This window comes from Falco peregrinus, chromosome 4 (assembly GCF_023634155.1).
Source record: "Falco peregrinus isolate bFalPer1 chromosome 4, bFalPer1.pri, whole genome shotgun sequence".
Taxonomy (NCBI): domain Eukaryota; kingdom Metazoa; phylum Chordata; class Aves; order Falconiformes; family Falconidae; genus Falco; species Falco peregrinus.
Genome location: NC_073724.1, coordinates 110586312 through 110607180, shown reverse-complemented (window position 1 = coordinate 110607180; position 20869 = coordinate 110586312). Strand labels below are relative to the sequence as shown.

General features: G+C 41.1%; 1 protein-coding gene across 7 annotated transcripts in view; it reads right to left on the bottom strand.

Moving 5' to 3' along the window:
• Positions 1-20869, bottom strand: part of SLC36A4 (solute carrier family 36 member 4) — a 112530-nt gene that overhangs the window by 53588 nt on the left and 38073 nt on the right. For all 7 annotated transcript variants that reach the window (XR_008746852.1, XR_008746851.1, XM_005230535.4 and 4 more), the window contains 2 exons: positions 11227-11396; positions 4125-4294 (listed from right to left, as the gene is read on the bottom strand). Coding sequence is in view for 5 of the 7 variants with exons in the window: in XM_005230535.4 (XP_005230592.1) it covers positions 4125-4294; positions 11227-11396 (340 nt within the window). In the remaining 2 variants the exon portion in view is untranslated. The remainder of the gene's footprint in view (positions 1-4124; positions 4295-11226; positions 11397-20869) is intronic.

Here is a 20869-nt window from a genome sequence, read left to right as displayed (position 1 = left end):
GGGGACAGTGTCCCCTCGGCACGTGTGCTGGTGACACCCCACTGGGAGGGGCGGCTGGTGCCCCAGGGGCTGCGCTGCCATCCAGCGAGGCCTGGGCAGGCTGGAGAGCCGGCGGAGAGGGACCGAGTGACCTTCAGCAAAGGCCAGAGCAGGGTCCTGCCCCTGGGGAGGGACAGCCCCAGGCACCAGCAGGGGCTGGGGGTGACCTGCTGGGGGGCAGCTCTGCGGGGAAGGGCCCGGGAGTGCTGGTGGGCAGCAAGGTGCCCACGGGCCAGCGGTGTGCCCTGTGGCCAAGGGGCCAGTGGGACCCTGGGGGGCACCAGGAGGAGCGTGGTGGCCAGCAGGTCGAGGGAGGGGGTCCTCCCCCTCTGCTCTGCCCTGGTGGGGCCGCACCTGGAGTGCTGGGTCCAGTGCTGGGCTCCCCAGCTCCACAGAGACTGGGAGCTACTGGGGAGGGGCCAGCAGGGTCCTACAGAGATGATGAGGGGACTGGAGCATCTCCCTGATGAGGGAAGGCTGGGAGAGCTGGGGCTGTTCAGCCTGGAGAAGAGATGGCTGAGGGGGGATCTCATCGATGTCTGCAAATACCTTAAGGGTGAGTGTCAGGAGGACAGGGCCAGGCTCTTTTCAGTGGTGCCCAGCGACAGGACAAGGGGCAATGGGCACAAACCGAAACATAGGAAGTTCCATTTGAATACAAGGAAGAACTTCTTTCCCTTGAGGATGAAAGAGCCCTGGCACAGGCTGCCCAGAGACATTATAGAGTCTCCTCTGGAGACATGCAAAACCTGCCTGGATGTGATCCTGTGCAGCCTGCTCCGGGTGACCCTGCTTTAGCAGGGGTTGCACAAGATGATCTCCAGAGGTCCCTTCCAACCCTGACTGTTCTGTGATTCCATGAAAAAGTTTCTAAGAACAGATGTGAAATTTTAGATAGCTACTGCGAGCCTTGTTCTTGTATCTATTTGTAACTTCCTTTCCAATATGGTAAGAAACAAGCTTTTCAACCGCTTTAACTACCAACTCTGTCTTGAAAAAGAGTCCATGTGATTTCACTGCTCCTTGTGAATGGCCCAGTGAGCCAAGACTCACTCCCAGAGTGACAACCATCCAGCCAAGCCATGCACTTCCCAACAGCTGGGTATTCTTCTCCCCTGCCCCAAGCTTGAAGGCTTGGACTGGTGACATTAGGCGTGAAGTATATTTTCCATAGTATGTTTCAGATAATATCTCTTTTGTGAAACAGTAGCAAAGGATGTAAACACTTAAATCTAAAAATACATAATATACTTGATCACCCTCCTGCAATGCAAAGTCCCCAAAAGTGAGCAAGTAAATAATGAAAAAATCTAAGGAACGCATACAGGTTTTTTGGATGCATGTTACATCTCCAGTCATTTGTCAAATCCTTACTTAAAGCAAACTTTGCCAGATAAAAACAAACCAACAAACAAAAAAATACCATCAAAACCACTCCAGGGTATGCTTTTTACCAGCAAAGTTTCTGATATATTGCAACAATAAAACAATGACCTGATTTTTGAGTAATGCAAAAGGCCCCAAAACCAGTAATAACTGATTTTTCAAATCTTCTCTTTAAAAGCTAATGCATTATTAGCAACACAGCTGAAGGTTCTCCTTCCAGAGAATTATTTTCAAGCAAGAGGAGTCCCTTTAATCAGTTTATGACCTCTGAATGGTCCAGACATTACAACATACTCTGTCACTTATATCAACACCATTTCATTTTTAAAACTCTATTTAAAAGGGTTTGGAATTTTTCTATTCAAGAAACATTTTTGAATCATTTTAGGAACCATGTTCTGCACTTTATAAAAGGGAAGCATTATTTAAATCAATTCTGTTTATAACCACTGTTTCAATGAAAAATGACAAACAACATGAGTGTAAGCCTGGGAGCTTACACACACAGTTGCTGGTGAAAAAGTATTATAGATGCTGCATGCATACAATTTGTAGGAACCACTGACAACTAGGGTAAATACAACATATCACACAACAGCCTGGCAAATATCAAACATTTAAGAGTAAACTTTTAATTTCACTTTTCTGTATATTGCAGCAAACAATTTAATACTCGCAAATATCCCAGTAACACCTCTAACACTTCAGCAGATCCATTCTAGAGATCTGCATGACAAATAAGTTTCAATGGCAAAAACCAGGTCCAATTTTACTATACACAATTTCTAAAAAGAAATAAAGCTATAGCATTGACTTTATACTGAATCATTTAAAAGTATTTATTATGCCTTCAGAAAGACCATTAGCTGTTTTATAATTTTTTTTTAAAACAGGAAAAAAATCACAATGTGCAATTGCATGAAAACAGAATACATGTCAACATACCTCTGAAAGACAGCCACCACAATCTGTGCTGGATTAGATTTCTTCTGTCCCAATTCACCCAAATGTAGTTAATTATACCCAATAGATTATACTAGACTACATTCTACTATAAACAGAGTAATTTATAATTTTCCCAAGTCAAACAGGGAAATGTACTTTTAAACCTACTCACCACAGGCTATTCTCATCAGACACAGCTCTGAAAACATCTTTCACCTACAAATTCCCGAAACCTTCAGCTGTAACAACAGTTTGGATCTACAAGAATTTTAGCTTTTCAATTCTATTGTGGTATCATTACCGGGGCAGGTTACAAGGGGCACATAAAGAGAATGAGTGGAAGTTGAGGGCCTTATGACACCAAGATCTGGTTAAGACTGGAGAGTTTACTGGGGTCCTGGAGAGACACTAAAAAGCATTTTGGAGCTTGAAGCATTTTCATCTAGCTGTGTCTCAGGTATTACAAGAGCTATTCATCTATCCTCAATCTTAAAATCTTAACAGATTTGCTATGTACCATAAACATCTGAAGTAGAACATGGGCTATACGATGCCTCAAGAGATTTGCACTTCATTATTCAGGAAAGCTTTTTCATTTAATTTCACATAGCAGATATATTTTCAGAGCAGCAAGTTATCAGATCACTGGCACTTCCCTTTGCTTACTGCAGTAATTAACCTGCACCAACAATAAATTGTTTCTTAACAGGTTTGACCTTAAGGTCTCACTGGATTTTCAAATTTTCTTTGACAACAAACAATTATTAGCTGCTGTCCGGCACATTAGTCACTGGTCAGCATTCACTAAAACAGAGCCAACAAAATAAACTCTTCTCTTTCATCAATACTTTCCCCCCTAAAAAACAAGATGGTTTTTTTTTCACTTGATTGGTGGTTTTGATTCTTTTTAAGGTAAACAGCTCATTTCAGTAGAAATGGTGGAGTCAAGAAGCCAGCTTTGTACTAGAAACAATTTTTTATAACATCTTTGAGGAAAGTCTCCTATGTTATCCAGAACTTTAGATAGGAGCTGTGAAGTCAAACCTAAACCACCTCCTGAGTTTGTTATCTTCAGGAGTTTCAATTCCTAGGTGAGACCATGCTCACTGCTCTATAAGCACTGCTGATTCCCGCTAGTATCTATGATATCAACTAGCTGTGAGAAAAGCAAGGACATGGTAGGAGGCATGGGAAGAGTAAGGGACAAGTGAGAAAAACAGCAGGAGTAACAGGCAGCGAGGGTAGAGACACAAAATTAATCTGGAGCACTATCACCTAAAGTGGCCCTCCAAGAACTCTATGACCAGGCATTCATGTTTGCCAGTGGTATTTTATGGATACAGAACAGCACACCTTAGGCTTAATCCTCAGACCAACACAACAGAAAAACGATTTCTCCATAAGCACCATGTACTGCAGATCACATAGAGAAAAGTGACATGAAAGAGCAATGTGTATCCATTACTTGAAAATTTTCTTAGAATAAAAGTTTTTAAGTTGGAAGCTTTAGAGTATTATTGGCAAAAGATATGGCTGTCAAAGAATTGGTCACACCTACTAAAAAAAGTGTGATTAGAACACAAATACAACATTAGATTTACTTGTTCATAGAAGTCAAAACGTACTGAATCATCGAAACAAAATTTCAGGTTTACTAGCACTGGAAAACTAAGTAACAAAACATGTACTTAAATAAGCAGGATGCAAAAATGTGTAATAGCCAGGTTTTTTATGAATATTCTGCACATACTTACAGGTTGAGCAGACTAATAGTGCTCTCACCACAAGGTCACTGAGTAACTTCCACTTCTGCTCCACTTTGGAGGTGACAGCTGGAATAAGAATCTCTGCAGGGACGTAGTACTGAATTGAATAGGTCACAAAAATCCCAAAGGAGTACAGAATTTTTACAAGCTGGTACAACCTGTTGAAAACATTCACACACATTCCTGTAAGTTGCAAACTCTTCATAAAAAAATTAGCTTGCTAATGGCACTAAAGCTATATATACATAAAATATATATTTTCCCCCAGCAAACAAAAAGAAAACATTACCTGCTTGCAACTTATAACTGCCTATGAAATTGCAGAAGATAAGCTGACTATCAAAATATGGACAAAAAACCCCAACCAACCCAAACCACTCCAACATCATGCAGTCATCAATGAATAAACTTTAAAAAGAACAAATTCATCAGACAGCAATCATAAATGAATAAACTTTTAAAAGAACAAGTTAAACAGACAGCAATTGTTTGGGAAAAGAAAACTCCAAATTCACGTCAAATATAATCTGTACATTGATAAACCTGTCACAGTGGCAGTAAACACCGGATGTTTTAAAGACCAATGTCAATAGCCTCCAGATTTCTGCATATTCACAGTGTTCCTAAAAAGACTTTTTCACACTGGGAAACGGGCATCTCAGGAAATACTGTTTACTATAATTACAAGGAGTACCTTCTAAGGCTAGAAAATATCTATAACCAAATATGCTTGCTGTCCACACCCCTCTCTTCAAAACCACTAGGTACAGAACACCATTAAATTACTGTCCCATGTCAGAGTATTTCGTAGGGATCATAGCAACACAAAGGAGCACCAAGTTCTACAGCTCCCAAATGTGCCAATCTTATACCAGCAGTGGATTGGTGGGATATGTTACTAAGAAAAAGAAACTGGAAAAGGAATGTATGCATGTGTAGAAAAGAGTTCATTCAGATGCAGGGATGTCCTTCCTAACACACAGGACTAGAGCTGCTCTAACTAGACAAACGTTTTATGGATCAAGAGAATTTTTTAGAACATTGTGTATTTTGTTGAAAATTTACTCTGGGATGGTTTTAAATTCTGTGCCAGACAAAGACAAGCTGCTGTGTCTTGCACCACTCCATGAATTTAGTTACACAAAAAGCAAAATTATCTCTACACAGACTGGTAAAAGGCACAAGCTGCATTTTAAGAAGAGGGAAGTATTTCTATTCTCATTATTAATCTCTTTCCATCCTAGTGTTCTTGCACCCTGCATGTCACCAAAAATAGATAAAAATTTTCCCAAAATGCAACACAGTGGACAGTTTCCCTATAATATAAAACTCTGCTACATTTAACATCTTTCTGCCTAAATTGGTTCAAAATACCCTTTATTATTCCAAAAATATTAACTGACATCAGATCATCCAGCTTTAGTCTTTGTGCATTTTTTTTTCGGATCTGTGCAGAATGAGAAAACTTTATCATAAGAGTAAAGGAAAAGATTATTAGTATCTATCAGAAAAAAAAGTATCATACCAAATGTGAAAGAACAAAAAAATAATCAAAGAAAAATGTTCACATCTACCCTCATATAAACTGTACCTCAGGAAGAAATATAATAAAAGTACCTGAGGTGAGGCTCAAGTGTATAATACAGAAAATACTTTAAAAATTAAAAAAAAGTCTGAATGGGTTGGCAACCTAACTTCAATACAATTTTGCATGGACTTGTGCATTTTGCTTCCTTATATATGTTGGAAAATAACCCATATATTGGCACTATCTTGCCATATTCTCGGTAACAAATACTATTTCTTCTCCCAAGATTCTTTTTTCCAATATCATGCTCATGCTCTTATCTCACTTAACACAGTGACATATGTTGTATATGGTTGTAGTGTTATTGTTTTTTCCTTCATGATCCGTTTAGAAGGTTTTCCTACACCTTTTTGTAAACAAAACATCTGCAGGTCTACTACAAGAGAAGGTCTCAGAGAAATGAGTTTGAAAATTTTTGTTAAGTTCTCAAGAAACTAGAGTAAATCTTCCAAAAAAAATGTTAAGCGCGGACACTCTTACCATTGTTACTTCTGGCTGAATAAACAAGTGACAAAGAATTATCCATGCCACTAACAGTTAAATTGAGATGCATTTTTAATCCATGCTGCATAAACTACAAGCATTTGTCATAGGTCTGCTTACAGTCAACTGACAGAAGTTATGAGCCTCTTGGTATGATTTTCTAAGAACGCAACTAAAAACAGCATCAAACCTTTTGGGTAAGGATTCAGTTCACTTGCCATGGGGTGTTGTGTGTTCAGAAATGAGAGAGGAAGTATCTCTCATAAACAACCCAAGATAACAGAAGACAACGCCAAGCGGACCAAAGCCTCAAATACCCTTTTCTGCTTCAGTTCTTCAGAAAGAGGTTCAACTCCAACCAGAAAGCAAAAGCAACTTGCAACAGTAAGAAAAGAAAAAAACAGCAGCAAAAGATAAGATAAGAACAAACTGGACCTTTGTCTCTCTATCTCTGAGAGCCTAGCAGGGGTCACTCAAAGAATTCTCCCTTTGAGTATCACAGCCTGTATCTGTATTAGCAAATAAAATCCAGCCAGTGCTGCTTTTAGCCCCTTGTCCTGTGGCCAAATGGCACGGCATGGCAAAATTTGTATTCATACAGCTCAGCTCTTTCCCACCACAACAAGATGCCTCAATCATCCTTTCTTCAACATTTTCAAGGAAGTGTTGAACACACAGTCAGTAACGGGTTTGGTACGCTTGAGTGGTTTTGAACAGAGGAATACAGCTGATGAGTTTTATGTGCTTCTCAGTCCACAACTGCAAGCCAGTTCATCAAGCTTTCCATTTTTTATGATACTGAAAGACTGCTAACAAACAAATCAGCTCTTTTATTAGCTGGACAAATATACAGAAGGAATTAGAAGCATATATATGGGGAAAAAAGAAAAATACACTTTAAGTAAAAATACATTTTGACTAACTGGTCCTAAATTAATTGCATCAAAGGTTTGACCATCACTATACATAACTCAATAAAGCTCCAAAGGCATATTCAAAAGGGACAGAAAAACTATTACATCACCATACATGGTGACATAATGGTGTAGCTAGTTTAGAAGCCACTGCTTTTGTAACACACTGATTTTTGAGTAGCTTTTAGAAATGGAGAGCGAAAGAGTCACTTTTCTATCAGCTCTGCATCACTGTCCTTATTCTGGAAGCTTAGATGGATTTTAGCTGGTTAACAAAAACTGACCAGCTACCCACAATTTGCCTGTAATCCTCAGGCTTCAGATCACCCCAAACCTTTACAAAAACAATTTTTAAAAGATATTCAAAAGCAGGATTCAAAGCTTTAAATACACAGTGGTTCAAAGTAAGCATCTCCATTACAGTAACTATTTTTCAAGGTCTATAAGGATTCAAATTTTTCACGTTAAGAAACAATTGCTTATATTATCAAACTGATTTTAATAGTAATTTAATACTGTATTTCAATCAGACAAGGATGGCTCCCTAGGCTACCTTTTTAAAAAAATTCTAAATCATTCATATGTGCTAAAAGAAGAAAAAAAAATCTGCCTCTCTTTCAGTTCTACAGTTTAGATGATGTTGTGTCTCTTTCAAAGGAAAAAAATTGGAAACTAGTATAACAAAATATGCATATCAATACAGCTAGGCCAAATAGGGCATTAATTATGCTAAGCTTCCACCTGAACTAGTGCCATGTAACATCATCTTGAATTTTAATGTGCTACAATATTAGTACAGTAGTTAATGTTTGGGATTCACAGTAAGGGAATTGTTGCACAGACTGTCACATCTTAAAAAAGAACAAATGGTGGAAAGAACCTTCAGCCTCAAGAAAATAAGACCCCAACCAAAGACAAAGAAGAAATATTTTATGCTGAGGGTGTTGAGACATTGGCACAGGGTTGCCCAGAGAAACTGTGGATGCCCCATCACAAGAAGCCTTCAAGATCAAGTTGGATGGGGCTCTGAGCAACCTGGACTAGTGAAAGATGTCCCTGCCCACTGCAGGGTGGGTTGGAACAGATGATCTTCGAACGACCTCTCCAACCCAAACCATTCTATGATTCTATGAGACCCCAACCAAGGACACTACTAAATGTCCCATAATCTATATTTCCCATAATCTATATTTGCAGATGCTGCAGGACTTGGTTCAAATTGATGGTCACATGACAACAATTATGCACTTTTTTTACTATAAATATGTACTGATTTAGGCAAACAGTGCTCCTCCTTGGCTTCAGTCAGGAAGTACCTCACGATCATGGATAAATCGGGTAAACGACACACTGTGCCTCTGTGTCCTCTCCTCAGTCAGCAACAAACTGAGCAAAAACATCCATCCCCTAGGTACCCTGTATACTTCTGAGGATACAAAAAACAATTACTAAGATATTCCAAACAGCTAAACATAACTGCATATAAAGAAAGAAAAAAATATGTAATGCCATAAAACAGAATTTCTTTGATTCCAGAAAAAAGATGTTGTAACAGATCAGCAAAATCAAGCTGAAAACTACTCTCTTTTCATTAAGTCCATTTTCAACACATTCTAATTAATATATTACGCTGAGTGACAATTTGTACTTCAAAACACGACCTAAACTAGAACTGCAACAAGTCTCTTCTCCAAGACCTCCAATCTAGCAGAATGTTTTTAGGAATATGAGCAATTGTCTATCTAAATTAAACTTAAGGACTTAACTGTTCTAGGGCCTGCGTCTGCTTTCTGGTCAATTCATCTATAAGAACATCAAACACAACTCAGAAAGCAGCAGAATTTTAGGTTTAGTTTGTTTTTTTTTTTTATCAGGAAAGGCTTATTCTTAAGACAGGAATTGTCCAGCTGGAATTAAACACATAAGCCAAGTTTCACTGCTTAGCTATGCTCCAGGCTCTTTCACATCACCACTTCCTTAAAAAACTCATCTGCTCCTTGCGTTTCTCTAGTTCAATCTGACCACTTAACGGCTTTTTATGTGAGGACCAAATAACAAGATATTGTCATATGGTTCACTGGAAATTTGTTTTGCTAGCACAGTTAATTGCACACATTTGCTCATCAGTGCTGTATCAGGTAGACCTACAGTACTGCACAGCAACAACATTGTACAACACAACCACTGACCTGCTTCTCCTAATTTTGTTTGGTGCTCTGGGGTACTATCCAGGGTAAGACAAAAACAGATGACTTACCTCTACATATGTGCCCTGAGTAGCTCTGAGGTTATTAAACTTATAATGCTGATTCCACAACTTACAGAGCACCAGTTTCCACCTCTTTTATTATCTCTTTCTTTGCATTAGGCCTGTAAAGCCATCAGGATAAATATCATCTTATCACCACATCTGCACTGTAGCCAATAGCTATTTGAAAACTCTCATTTGAATAGCCCTGTTAGACAGCAGGCCTGTAGAATAAAGCAGAATATTACAGCAGAATGAAATTCATTCTGTTGCTTGCACGAGCACAAGAAAAAGCATCTGAGTAGCGGCCCTCTCTTATTCCACATTCCTCTCACGCCTTTTTTTAAGATCGCTTCTCTTAGGGCACAAATAAACCCAGAGCCACCATTTAAAACAAACCTTTCACTAATCATATCAACAATGAGCACTACCATGTAATGCTACAAATAGAAGTATTTTCCCTTTCAGATGCATCATACAGACATAATGGATGTAGTAAATGTTTGAAGACTTCTGGGTGTTATTAATGTGTGTGTATGTACAATGAAAGGATATAAATAACGTATCATGAGCAATATGCCCCCAAAAACAGAAAAACAGGGAAACACAACACCAAAACCACCACCACCAAAAAAAACCCCACCAAAACACACAAAATAGGCAAAAAATTGATGCCCAAATTTCAGTTTTTAGGATAGCAATACAAAAACAAAACATGCAAACAAGCAACAACAGATACATGAAAATTCTAGCAACCAAAAAAGAACCACTCATCCTTCAAGGCACATTTTATTATACTTGCATGAATTTATCATTGGGATCAGTCAGGCAATTAAACAAAACTCCTTTTTAATAATATGAAAAATGCACAGCTCACACTGACTCCAAGGAATGAAAATGAAGAGTGAAAAAGTATCACTTGAAGATTAAGAACATTCTCCAAATGTGTTCTACTTGTTTCAAAGAATAACAAAAGGAATCAAAATTCAGCTTAGCAAAGCAATTTGTTTCACATAATTTGAGATTTCACTACTTCAATATGGTACCACAAGAGACATCAAATAAGTAGATGTGAGCGTATAAGCTGCAAGGCATCACTTGATCAGACTGAAAACATGAAAATACTTCTCAGCTTTTACACTTCTGCACTGTTGATATACCTAGTTTTAGGCCCATCAGACACAAAGGTACTGAACAAATTGAAGTTAAATTAATAGTTACAGTATATATCCATCCATAGACAGATACAGAACTAACAATGCACCAGTTGAAATAGCCTTCAGTGTTTCTTCAGCATGTGATATGTGGAGCTCCCATAGCATTAAAAAGAAAAGCTAAATCAAAATTATAATATCCCTGAGACACTGGCAAGCACAAGTTTCATTTTTCTGATAGGAAGCCATTATTATACATTATCCATGGACTTGCATCTGAACCACAAATCTATTCAGCTTTGATGTCTTCTATTCTAGTTGTTTACCTGCTAAACTCAGTGATTCCACTAAAAAAGGCCACTATATCCAATATAAAACTAGCTGGTTTCAGAACTGCAATATGCAATATGGAAACCACATATTACTTCCTTCAATACATCTGGCACTACCGCCTGCCAGAGCTGAAATATTTTACTATAAAGATCATCGATCCGTTTCCATATGCAATTCCATTTAATATGCAAGAAATTGCTGGCCAGGATCACAGCCATACTAAAGAAGCCACAGAGACAGTATATACAGAAATTTTTTTTAACAGTTTGAGCACCTATCAGTTATAAGTATGACAGCACTGAGGCAATGAACAACCCTTGCAATATTTTTGCCTTCTAGATTACTGGTTTTAAGTCACCTGTGCACTTACCATATATCTTGTGGCAGGTTTAAAGTTATGCTGCCTTTGATTTCATCTCCAAAGCGCAGATACCCTAGAGTAGCGAGTGAGATATACAAGGTCATGACTATTCCCATACCAATGTTCAGTGCCATTGGGAAGCGTGTTGTGTCTTTCATTCTGTTTTCCAATGGGAGTACCTGGAAATAGAGGGAAAATCAATTACATTTTACGTCCTCACAGTAAAACAACTTTTCTCCCCCCCTTCAAAGCCAATTTCCAAAACTTAGGTGATTTTATTAATAAATAAAAGTACTCTACAACGCTTTACAGCCTGAAAGATCACAGTGGTTTATGCACCCAATAGAAAAGTTCAATTACTGAAAAGTACCTATATTGTTTGCAAAACAGCATTAGTGTGGAAAGACAAAGCAGTATTTATAGGTTAGAAAAAGTGACAATAGAATACGTGTGGGCATATACCCATACATATGAGTAAGGTTACTTTTTTTTTTTTTAAACAGAATCATTCAGAATCCAAGGGTTATTCTGTTTTTATTAGGTATGTCTGCACTGTCAGTCTGCATCACTGACAAACCTACCACGCACATGGTTGACACAAAAGCTCACGCTTAGCAGACAGCCTCAGCTCTCCTGGCAGGGAACCTTGAGTCCATGACTACCAGAATACAGACCCAGGCTCTTTTTCATTTTTCTGGCAGACAGGGCCAAGCACACTGAGCACTGCTTTTGCTGAACATAGTGTATGTGCTTTGAGCCCGAACTATAGCCTTGCTGGGCTTGCCATCACTTCAAAGTGAAGACACATTACAACTATTACTGCATGCAGTCCGTGGGAAAGATTGCCTTTTACATGAACTGTATAGCATATAGAAGAATATGCTTAATAAGTTCCAAGTTAACTTTTTAGCCGCGAAGACAAAATTTCCAGGCAAGGCAGAAAAACCAAGCAACAAGCTCACAATCTGCTCTTCCCACTTTGAATAGCATCAGCATAACAGATCCTTTCACGTCTTCATTAAAACACAAACTGAAGGTATGTGGATGCTCCTAGACAAGCATATCTTCCCTGTCTCTTTCAGAACTGTACACTCACCTCAGACACTCAATATGGGATATAGCTGAAGATTAAGACACCTAATGTTTTATGTCTACATCTAAGTAAAACATCTAAGCTTCTGTAATGAAGACAGGTAACTATAATCTAGTCAATATAGTCAATGGAATAAAGACCACAGTTCAGCTTATCTTTCGGTAGACATGCAGGTTATATTTGATTAACAGTACAGAACTAATTTAACAAGCTTGTCGTCTCTGGTTAACACTTCTGCCAAATCCAATACAGACAAAACAGTTTCAGTGCAAGAGGGTTGCCCTGTAAAAGTTACCGTCCATTACATTACAGAAAATTGCTTTTTAAATGACTGAGTATTTACTGTTTTCAGTTTAACCAATGTAACTTATGACAAAAGCAGCTTTCATCCACTAATTAACAAATTGATATATTTGAATTTCTGTCATATTATTTTCTATAGGGCAATTACTCCTTTCCTTCTGGTCACTCAGTGGTATTCACTTCCTGACCTGTTGTTGAGCATCACCACTGCCAATCCATCCCACACATTTGTATTTCTCCTACCCTAGAAATCCTGAAGAAGTCATTTTCTACTTGCTAACACAGAGATCTCTAAAAAGAAGCACATTCGGAGGCATTTCAAAATTTTCATTCATTTTCAATTAAAATGTTAAAGATCTTAAATGAGGATGATCTTTATGCAATTCAGAGCTTCCATTGCTGATGTTTTTCCTCCCAAAAGCAATCTGACCTTGCACCGTAACTTAATCTGGTGGAGAATGCAAAACCTAAACAAAGAAGAGTTTCAAAACTTTTATCAATTTTAAATTGATAGTGTTAGGCAGCAGGAAAAATACAAAAGGAGACATGTGGCTAGAAGTATTACTTTACTGCCACACACAAAAAATTTGTTCATTCCTCTAAATGAATGAAGCTTCTGTGTCCACATAGTGCCTAGCAAGTCATCTTTTTGTATTTCGCATCAAAAACTTCCAGGCAGAACAGAGAGCATTTCAATTTATTTTGCCCTCAGTTGGAAGTAGATTGTTTTAATATGCCTCCTTACTAAGAGCTTTGAAGGATGAAAATTACAGGCAATTTTTCCCTTCATCCAAGTTTTCCCATTCTTGACTTCCTAAAGACAGACAGTATTTGAGCCTCAGCCAGTAATAAAAATTATCAGTGTTAATTCTCTGGTGATTATAAACAGAATACATTTTCTTCATAAGTTCTGCCATGTTCTACAGCTTCTGGAAATCCTAACAAACATAAATTGTTACAGTAAGATCTTACTCCAAGCTACATTATCTCTGCAGAGCTTTAGTGGCAATTGCTTGCCCAGCTTACAGATATCAAGTGTCTCAAGTTCACTGGCCCGGAGATTTGATTTCCGAAGTCTCCAGCATTCATTCCTTACATTCCCGGCAGAAGGAGAGCACAGACACACATGCCAGTCATGAAAAAAATCTGATGTTTTTCTACATAACTCCTGTCACAAAAGGGATGCTGGGGACTGCCTGCCTCTGAAATTGCAAAAGCAATCTGTAGGGGACTACTAACAGGGGGGCAAAAAATTAAAATCCTGTGGTTTCACAGTCAGAAGGAGCTCAACTCAAAGACTATGGGACTGTTTGCTATGTTGGAGTGGGTCCAGAGGAGGGCCACAAAGATGATGAGAGGGCTGGAGCATCTCTCCTGTGAGGAAAGGCTAATCTGAGGGTGTTCAGCCTGGAGAAGAGAAGGCTCCAGGGAGACATTATTGTGACTTAAAGGAGGCTTATAAGAAAGACAGGGACAGTCTTTTTAGGAGGGCCTGCTGCGATAGGACAAGGGGTGACGGTTTTACCCTCTTTTAGTTTAGATTCAGACCAAATACAAAGAAGAATTTTTTTTTACTATGAGGGTAGTGAAACACTGGCACAGGTTGCCCAGAGACATTATTGATGCTCCATGCCTGGAAACATTCATGGTCAGGTTGGACAGGGCTCTGAGCCACCTGATCTAGTTGATGTCCCTGCTCATTGCAGGGGGCTTGGACTAGAGAACCTTTAAAGGTCCCTTCCAACCAAAACTCATCTATGATTCTACACCTTCTTTCACAAAAAAAGCCCTGCAGGCTATTCATAAAAATGCAGAAGAGAAAGAAACCTCCTACTTTTGGCTAAACCTCCAACTGAAATAGAAAAACATTACAAATGTACAACAAACACCGGCTTATGGACATTCTAAAGAGAATATAAGTTTATATGACTGCATCAGATTTTAATCAATAACTATTACTAGTAATGACATTTTATATACACACAAATGCAGAATGGCTTCCACTCCCTGTACAGAGAGCAGAGCAGGAGGAAGGAGCACGCAGCAGCATCCAGGAGGTAAGCAAGCAGCAGTTGGGAGCTGAAAGACAGCACAGGAGTTTTCCTGCTGAGCAGCAAATGCTGCGAGGCAGTGAAGGGACTCGGGTCCAGCCTCCCAGGGACTTGACCCCAGGCAGCTCCAGTAACCAGGATCAAGGCAGCTGGCGCAGTCATGGCTGTGGGAGGGGGTGCACAGGAAGCCTGGAGACATTGCTCAAGACCATGTGCCACTGCTGGATCTGCATAACACAGGTGGTGACTAGCTGCACAGCAAGGTCCCTTGCACCAGCTTGAGTGGCCACCCCTGACATGTCGGGATTGAACCAAGACAAACTCCTGAGGGAAGACACCATCCAGATCTAAGACTATAGGGACTATGAAGTGCTCCTTCCTCACAGGCAAGGCTCAGGGCAATGGTTGCCTCATCTGCCCAAAGCATTCTCTGAACCCCCAAGCCAGCATGGATTTATCAAGGATAAACCACACTTAGCCAATCTCACGGCCCTTTGAAATTAAAAGATTGGCTCTATGGATAAAGGGAAAGCAGTGGATGTCATTTACTTCAGCTGAGCCAGGCTACCTATGCAGGATCCCACAGCATCCTTTTTAACAAAATTAGAGACACAGGAACTGGATGGCAGGATTACAAATTGGGTGAAAACAGTCTGGGCTAGAAGGCTCCAAGGGTACAAAGTTCATCAGGAGACCGGTTACTTATGTTGCTCCTGCAGGGTTGATAGTAGGGGTGATGCTGATTAATATCCTTATTAATGACGTGGATCATGGGACAGAACATATCCTTAGCATGTTGGCAGATGACATTAAGTTGGGAATAACAGTTGATAAAAAGGAAAGTAGAGCCTCAGTTCGGAGGGACTTCAACAAGCTGGAGGACTGGGCAGACAGAAACCTCACGAAGCTCAAAGACAAAAGCAAAGTCCTCAACACTGGACAGAGAAATGCCATGCAGAAGTAGAAGTTGAGGACTGTCATGCTAGGGAGCATTTCTGCAGAAAGGGACCCGGGCATCCTGACAGACAAGAAGTCAAACATGAGTCACCAGCCCACCTTCAAGCAGACTGTGCATGCACATGGGCTACACCAGCAAGAGAAGAGGCAGCAGGTCAAATATTCTTCCTCTCTGTGGCACTTGAACTGCACCTGGATACCATGTCCAGTTTTCACCACCTAGCACAAGACAGACATTGACATAGGGGGAAGTCCAGCTGAGGGAGGTCAAGGTGGCTAGCAGGCTGGAGCACATGAGAAGCTGAGAGCAGAGTTTATTCATCCTGAAGAGAAGGCGACAGCAGGGAATCTCCTTGAAGCCCTCAGCTAACCAAAGGGATAGAGCACTTGCATAGAAGACAGAGCCCATTTCTAAGAGGTGCACTATGAAAAAATGAGAAGCAACAGTGATTAGCTGCAGCAAGGGGAATTTTCAGTTGTACCTAAGGAAAAATTGTTTTAGAAAGAACAGCAAATTACTGGGAAAGACTACCAAAAGATATTGTAGAGCCTCCATTCTCAGATACTTTCATAACTCAGCTGGACAGAGTCCCAAGGAAACTCATCCAGCTGAAGGTAGAGCATTTTTTGAGCAAGTTTGCACTTGACTACCTCCAGAGGTCTTTTCCAACTTAATTTTCCTGTGGTTCTAATGATGCACATTGTTACCTTCAGCAAGATGCTATGATTTCCCATAGGTCATATGTGAAAAAACTGAAAATGTTATTATTATGAGAAATTCAACCTAGACATCAATATGTGAATTGAAGTAATGTGAAATCAATAGAATAAAGAGCAAGTACCATTTACAATTCCTCACAGGCAACCTACAAATATTGTTATATTTATTAACAGCTGTTATGATTTTATTACTATTTTTAGGCTTTTTATATTTCAATAAACTTATTTGTACAAGCAGACAAGACTGTCATAGAGTTGTCTATCAAACTTAGCTCATAAAGGAAAACAAAGGACCAGCGACACACATTATGTTCAACGTGCTTACATCCAGAGGAAGTATTCAAATATAAATTTCCTTTAAACTTCTACCTGTACTGCAATTTTTCAGTCTTTTGCATTTAACCCCAGTCTGAAGACCCACGTTTCTCCAAGAAAAAAAAAAAAAAAAGACTTAAAGAAAATAAAATAGCTATTTAAAAACATTATAGGACAATTCCCTTAAGCATACTAACTCTTGCTTTTTAACCATCCATTAAATTAAGCATTGTGGTTTGAACCTGGCTGGATGCCAGGTGTCCACCAAAGCTGCTCTGTCACCCTCCTCCTCAACTGGATAGGGGAGAGAAAATAGAAAAAGCTTTTCGGTCAAGATAAGGGCAGGCAGATCACTTAGCAATTATCAGCATAGGCAAAACAGACTCCACTGAAGGAAATTAGTTTAATTTATTGCCATTCAAAATAGAGTAAGGTAACGAGAACTAAAACAAAAACTTAAGAACACCCATCTCCCACCCCTCCCTTCTTCTCAAGCCCAACTTCAATTTCCAATTTCCCTCCCTCCTCCCTCCCTGAGCGTCACGGAGGACCGGGAACGGGGCTGCGGTGAGCGCATCACCCGCTGTCTCTGCTGCTCCTTCCCCCTCGCCCTCTGCCCCTGCCCCGGTGCGGGGCCCTCCCACGGGAGACAGCCCTGCACGGGCTTCTGCAGCGCGGGGCCCTCCCGGGGCTGCGGCTCCTCACGGCCTGTCCCGGCGGGGCCCCCCGCGGGGCGCAGCCCCTCAGGCCCAGCCGGCTCCAGCCCCCCCGGGGGCACCGGCCCTGCCCGCAGCCCGGCCCCGGCCCGGGCTCCTCCCCGCGGGGCCACGGGCCCTGCCCGGAGCCGGCTCCAGCGCGGCCCCCGCGGGTCACAGCCCCCCGCGGGCACCCCCTGCCCCGGGCTGCGGGGGGGAGCTGCTCCCCCGCGGGCTCCGTGGGCTGAGGGGCACAGCCTGCCCCGCCGGGGGCTGCCCTGCCCTGCCCTGCCCTGCCCTTCCCCGCGGGCTGCCGGGGAGCCTCTGCTGCGGCGCCCGGAGCCCCCCCGGCCTCCTCCGGCCCGGCCCGGCCCGGCCCTGCCCCGGGGGGCTGCGGGGCTGCTGCTCGCCCCTCCCGCCCCCCCTCGCTGCCGCCGCTGTTCCCCCCCGCGGGGGTTTTTCCCCCTTCTCAGCCCCTTCTCCCCGCGGCGCTGCCCCCGCGGCTGCGGGGCTCGGCCTCGGCCAGCGGCGGGCCCGGCCTGGAGCCGGGGGGCAGCGGCTCTGCCGGCCGGGGGGAGCTGCCCGCAGCCCCCCGCTGCAGCCGGCCCCTGGCACCCCGGCCCCCCCAAACACCAAAACCTGGCCATACAAACCCAGTACAATCAAGTTTACTCATTAACCTCAATAATATCACTTCATGCTCAGTAATGATTAGGTCAAAATGAAACATCCTACATCTAAACGTGTCCCCGCATCAACAATCTCCTTTTAACATTGCAACCTTCATTTATACTGAATTTAAGGAAAAGATATGGAAAAAGAAATGTAGGGTAATAATATCACTAGCCAAAGACCAGATCTTCAAATCTGAAACTGCTAATTTCTCCCTGCTTATCCCTGAGGTGGTATCAGGACTAGATTTGCCTCCAGCCTGCCCAGATGAGGAGCCTTTCCCACATTCCTTGGTCCAGGTGACCCTGTCCCCTTTTCCAGCCTCAGTAGTGAGCCTTCCCAGGGTCAGGCACCCTACACAGCACAGTTGCTGTCACTGCAGGAGATGCTTCCCTTGGCAGAACTGAGCCAGGTTTTACACAGTACCCCTGTATCAATTATTCCAGACAAGCGGAAAAGTTCTGTACTTCACAGGACTAACATGAAGCCAAATGAAAACCAATTACACATATATTACCCAAACTCCCTGCTCCCTAAACTGTTAAACTGCATCAGGATCCCAAAGATCCATGAAGTGTTCATAAGGAGACAGAGGCTGATGGCAGTCAGTGCTTGTTCTGACACTATGTCACTGTTGGGTAGCAGCTGCCGGATAGATTGTCACTCTACCTTTCTTCCCAGTCCCTGTAGCAACAACTTCAGAAAACGTAACATTTAAACTGCATGTGAAAGAGACATGGTTCCTTTCCCAAATCCTTTTTTGGGGGGGGTTTATTGCTTCCTTTTTGGAACACTGAAGCTGAACATGCTTTCTTGTACCTTTTCTGGAGCCAGAAGTTAATTCCACTCTTCAATTCTTTTCAATTATTTCCTTAAACAGCAAACACCCCACCTAGATGACTGAATAGCTTTGAAAGAAAAAAAAAAAACAAACCCAACCAAAAAATAAACCAACCAGCACCACACCACACCTCTGATTCTCTCTGTCCTGCATAGTAACACCTTCTCTCAAAAGAGATGTCATGTCAATTCACACTATCTCACACTAAGGCTTCAACGTTACTATATGCTTATTCAAACAGCCACTTTGCTGTAACACACAGTATCGTTCATCTAGTCCAATACCTCCCACACTCTTCAGACCTATAACCTATCACCACATATACAACCACTGCACAACCTAGTGATGTTAAATACTACGGTCAGGGAAAACTTTGGGGAATTGCCTTCTCTCCCAGGCAAGATCACCAGGGGCAGAACACTGGAGGTGAGAGAACCATGAGATGAGTTAAGTTTCAGAGTTGCAAAGATATTTTTTTAAAAAAAGAAAAAATGACTTTTTTAAAGGGTCTTTTTCCTGCTTCTGATTTTCTGCTGTTTCCTTCATGCTCTTTTTCCCCCAGTTCACACTAGTCCCCTATCTTAGCCCTTGACACCTATGAAATCAGATATTTTAGTTGAAACTGATCCTTTTCATAATTTCTCATTTTCCACCATTTTTCTCCCTCCTCCACCTTTTCCTCTGTCACCTGCTCACAAAATTCTTCCTGTTGTTTTTGAGACAGTGGCACACGTTGCTACTATTAGCTTCCGTGAAACTTACTACTTGTTTCCTTTAGTAACTATCAAGCTTTGATTTCTTAATTTACTAAATAAGTATAATCCATCTTCCTCTCACCCTCCACCAAATAAACTCAAAAGTACCTGTAATTTACTGGAAAAGCAGCGTAACTGAATCTCTGAAATAACCTGGTTCATCTACCATCATCCATTATACAGAGTACCTTCTCTTTCATTTCAAGCTGCATGAAGTAGGTATAAACATCCCCCAGGAATACCATCGCCTCCTCATTCCTGGCCTTGAAATTACTGCTCCACTCAGTCTTCCTTCAACTAAGCTGCAGGGGACTTTAATTCCCATCAAAAATCTCTACTGCATATTTTATATGACTGGACAAAAAAAAAACCCAAACAACAAACACAAGAGAATTCAGCCTGAAGATAATCAAACTGTGATTTAAGTGTCATGGCCACTAAAAACTAATCCTGTAATGGATAACTTACTAGCAGACATGCTTAATGTTTAAATGCATACGGTCATCTTTCCTTTTTCCAAGAAATACTGCTAAAATGGTAAGAATAAAGCAATTCTCCATCCCTTAAACTTTTAAAATAAGTATTTCATGTAGGTGAGACAGCTAAACAGATGTTTTGATTAGATTAAGGTACAGACAACTCAAGAATTTTGGAAAATTAAAACCAATAGCAATATTTACTCAAAAAAAATAGCTATAATCATGTCCTACCGTAACAAAATAAAGCTCTTTTCATTTAAAACAAAAAAGCTGAGGAAGCTGGTATCAAAGGTATTCAAGGTATGCAAACATAAATTCTACTACCTAACCCCCTAAGACAGAAGGCTGAATCCTCAGTAAATCAATGCAGCCCAGGCCTGGCCCACCCCTTGTCTGCAGGAAGTACCAGTGTATTTATTTGTTCACTGAAAGGTGGAACTACAACCCCGCAGAACACTGGGGAATGTCTGCAGAAAAAATATGGTTTCTCCAAGTCAAATTAGGATCATGACATATGTCATTATTACATTGCTATGTTTTGCTTCTCTGTCCTTGCACCTCTCCCCTTCCATTGTACAGAAAAGGTATTATTTTTAATTAAATTTCTGAGCAACAAGCTTTCTGAGTCCATGTCTTTTAGATGCATTTTTAAAGCTCACTCTCTTGAGGAAGATGCAGAACCTCACTGTTTTGCAACAAGTACAATAAACAAACTAACGTTCCTTAACAGATCCCTTATGACTGCAAATGAAAGTGTGTCTACTATTACCC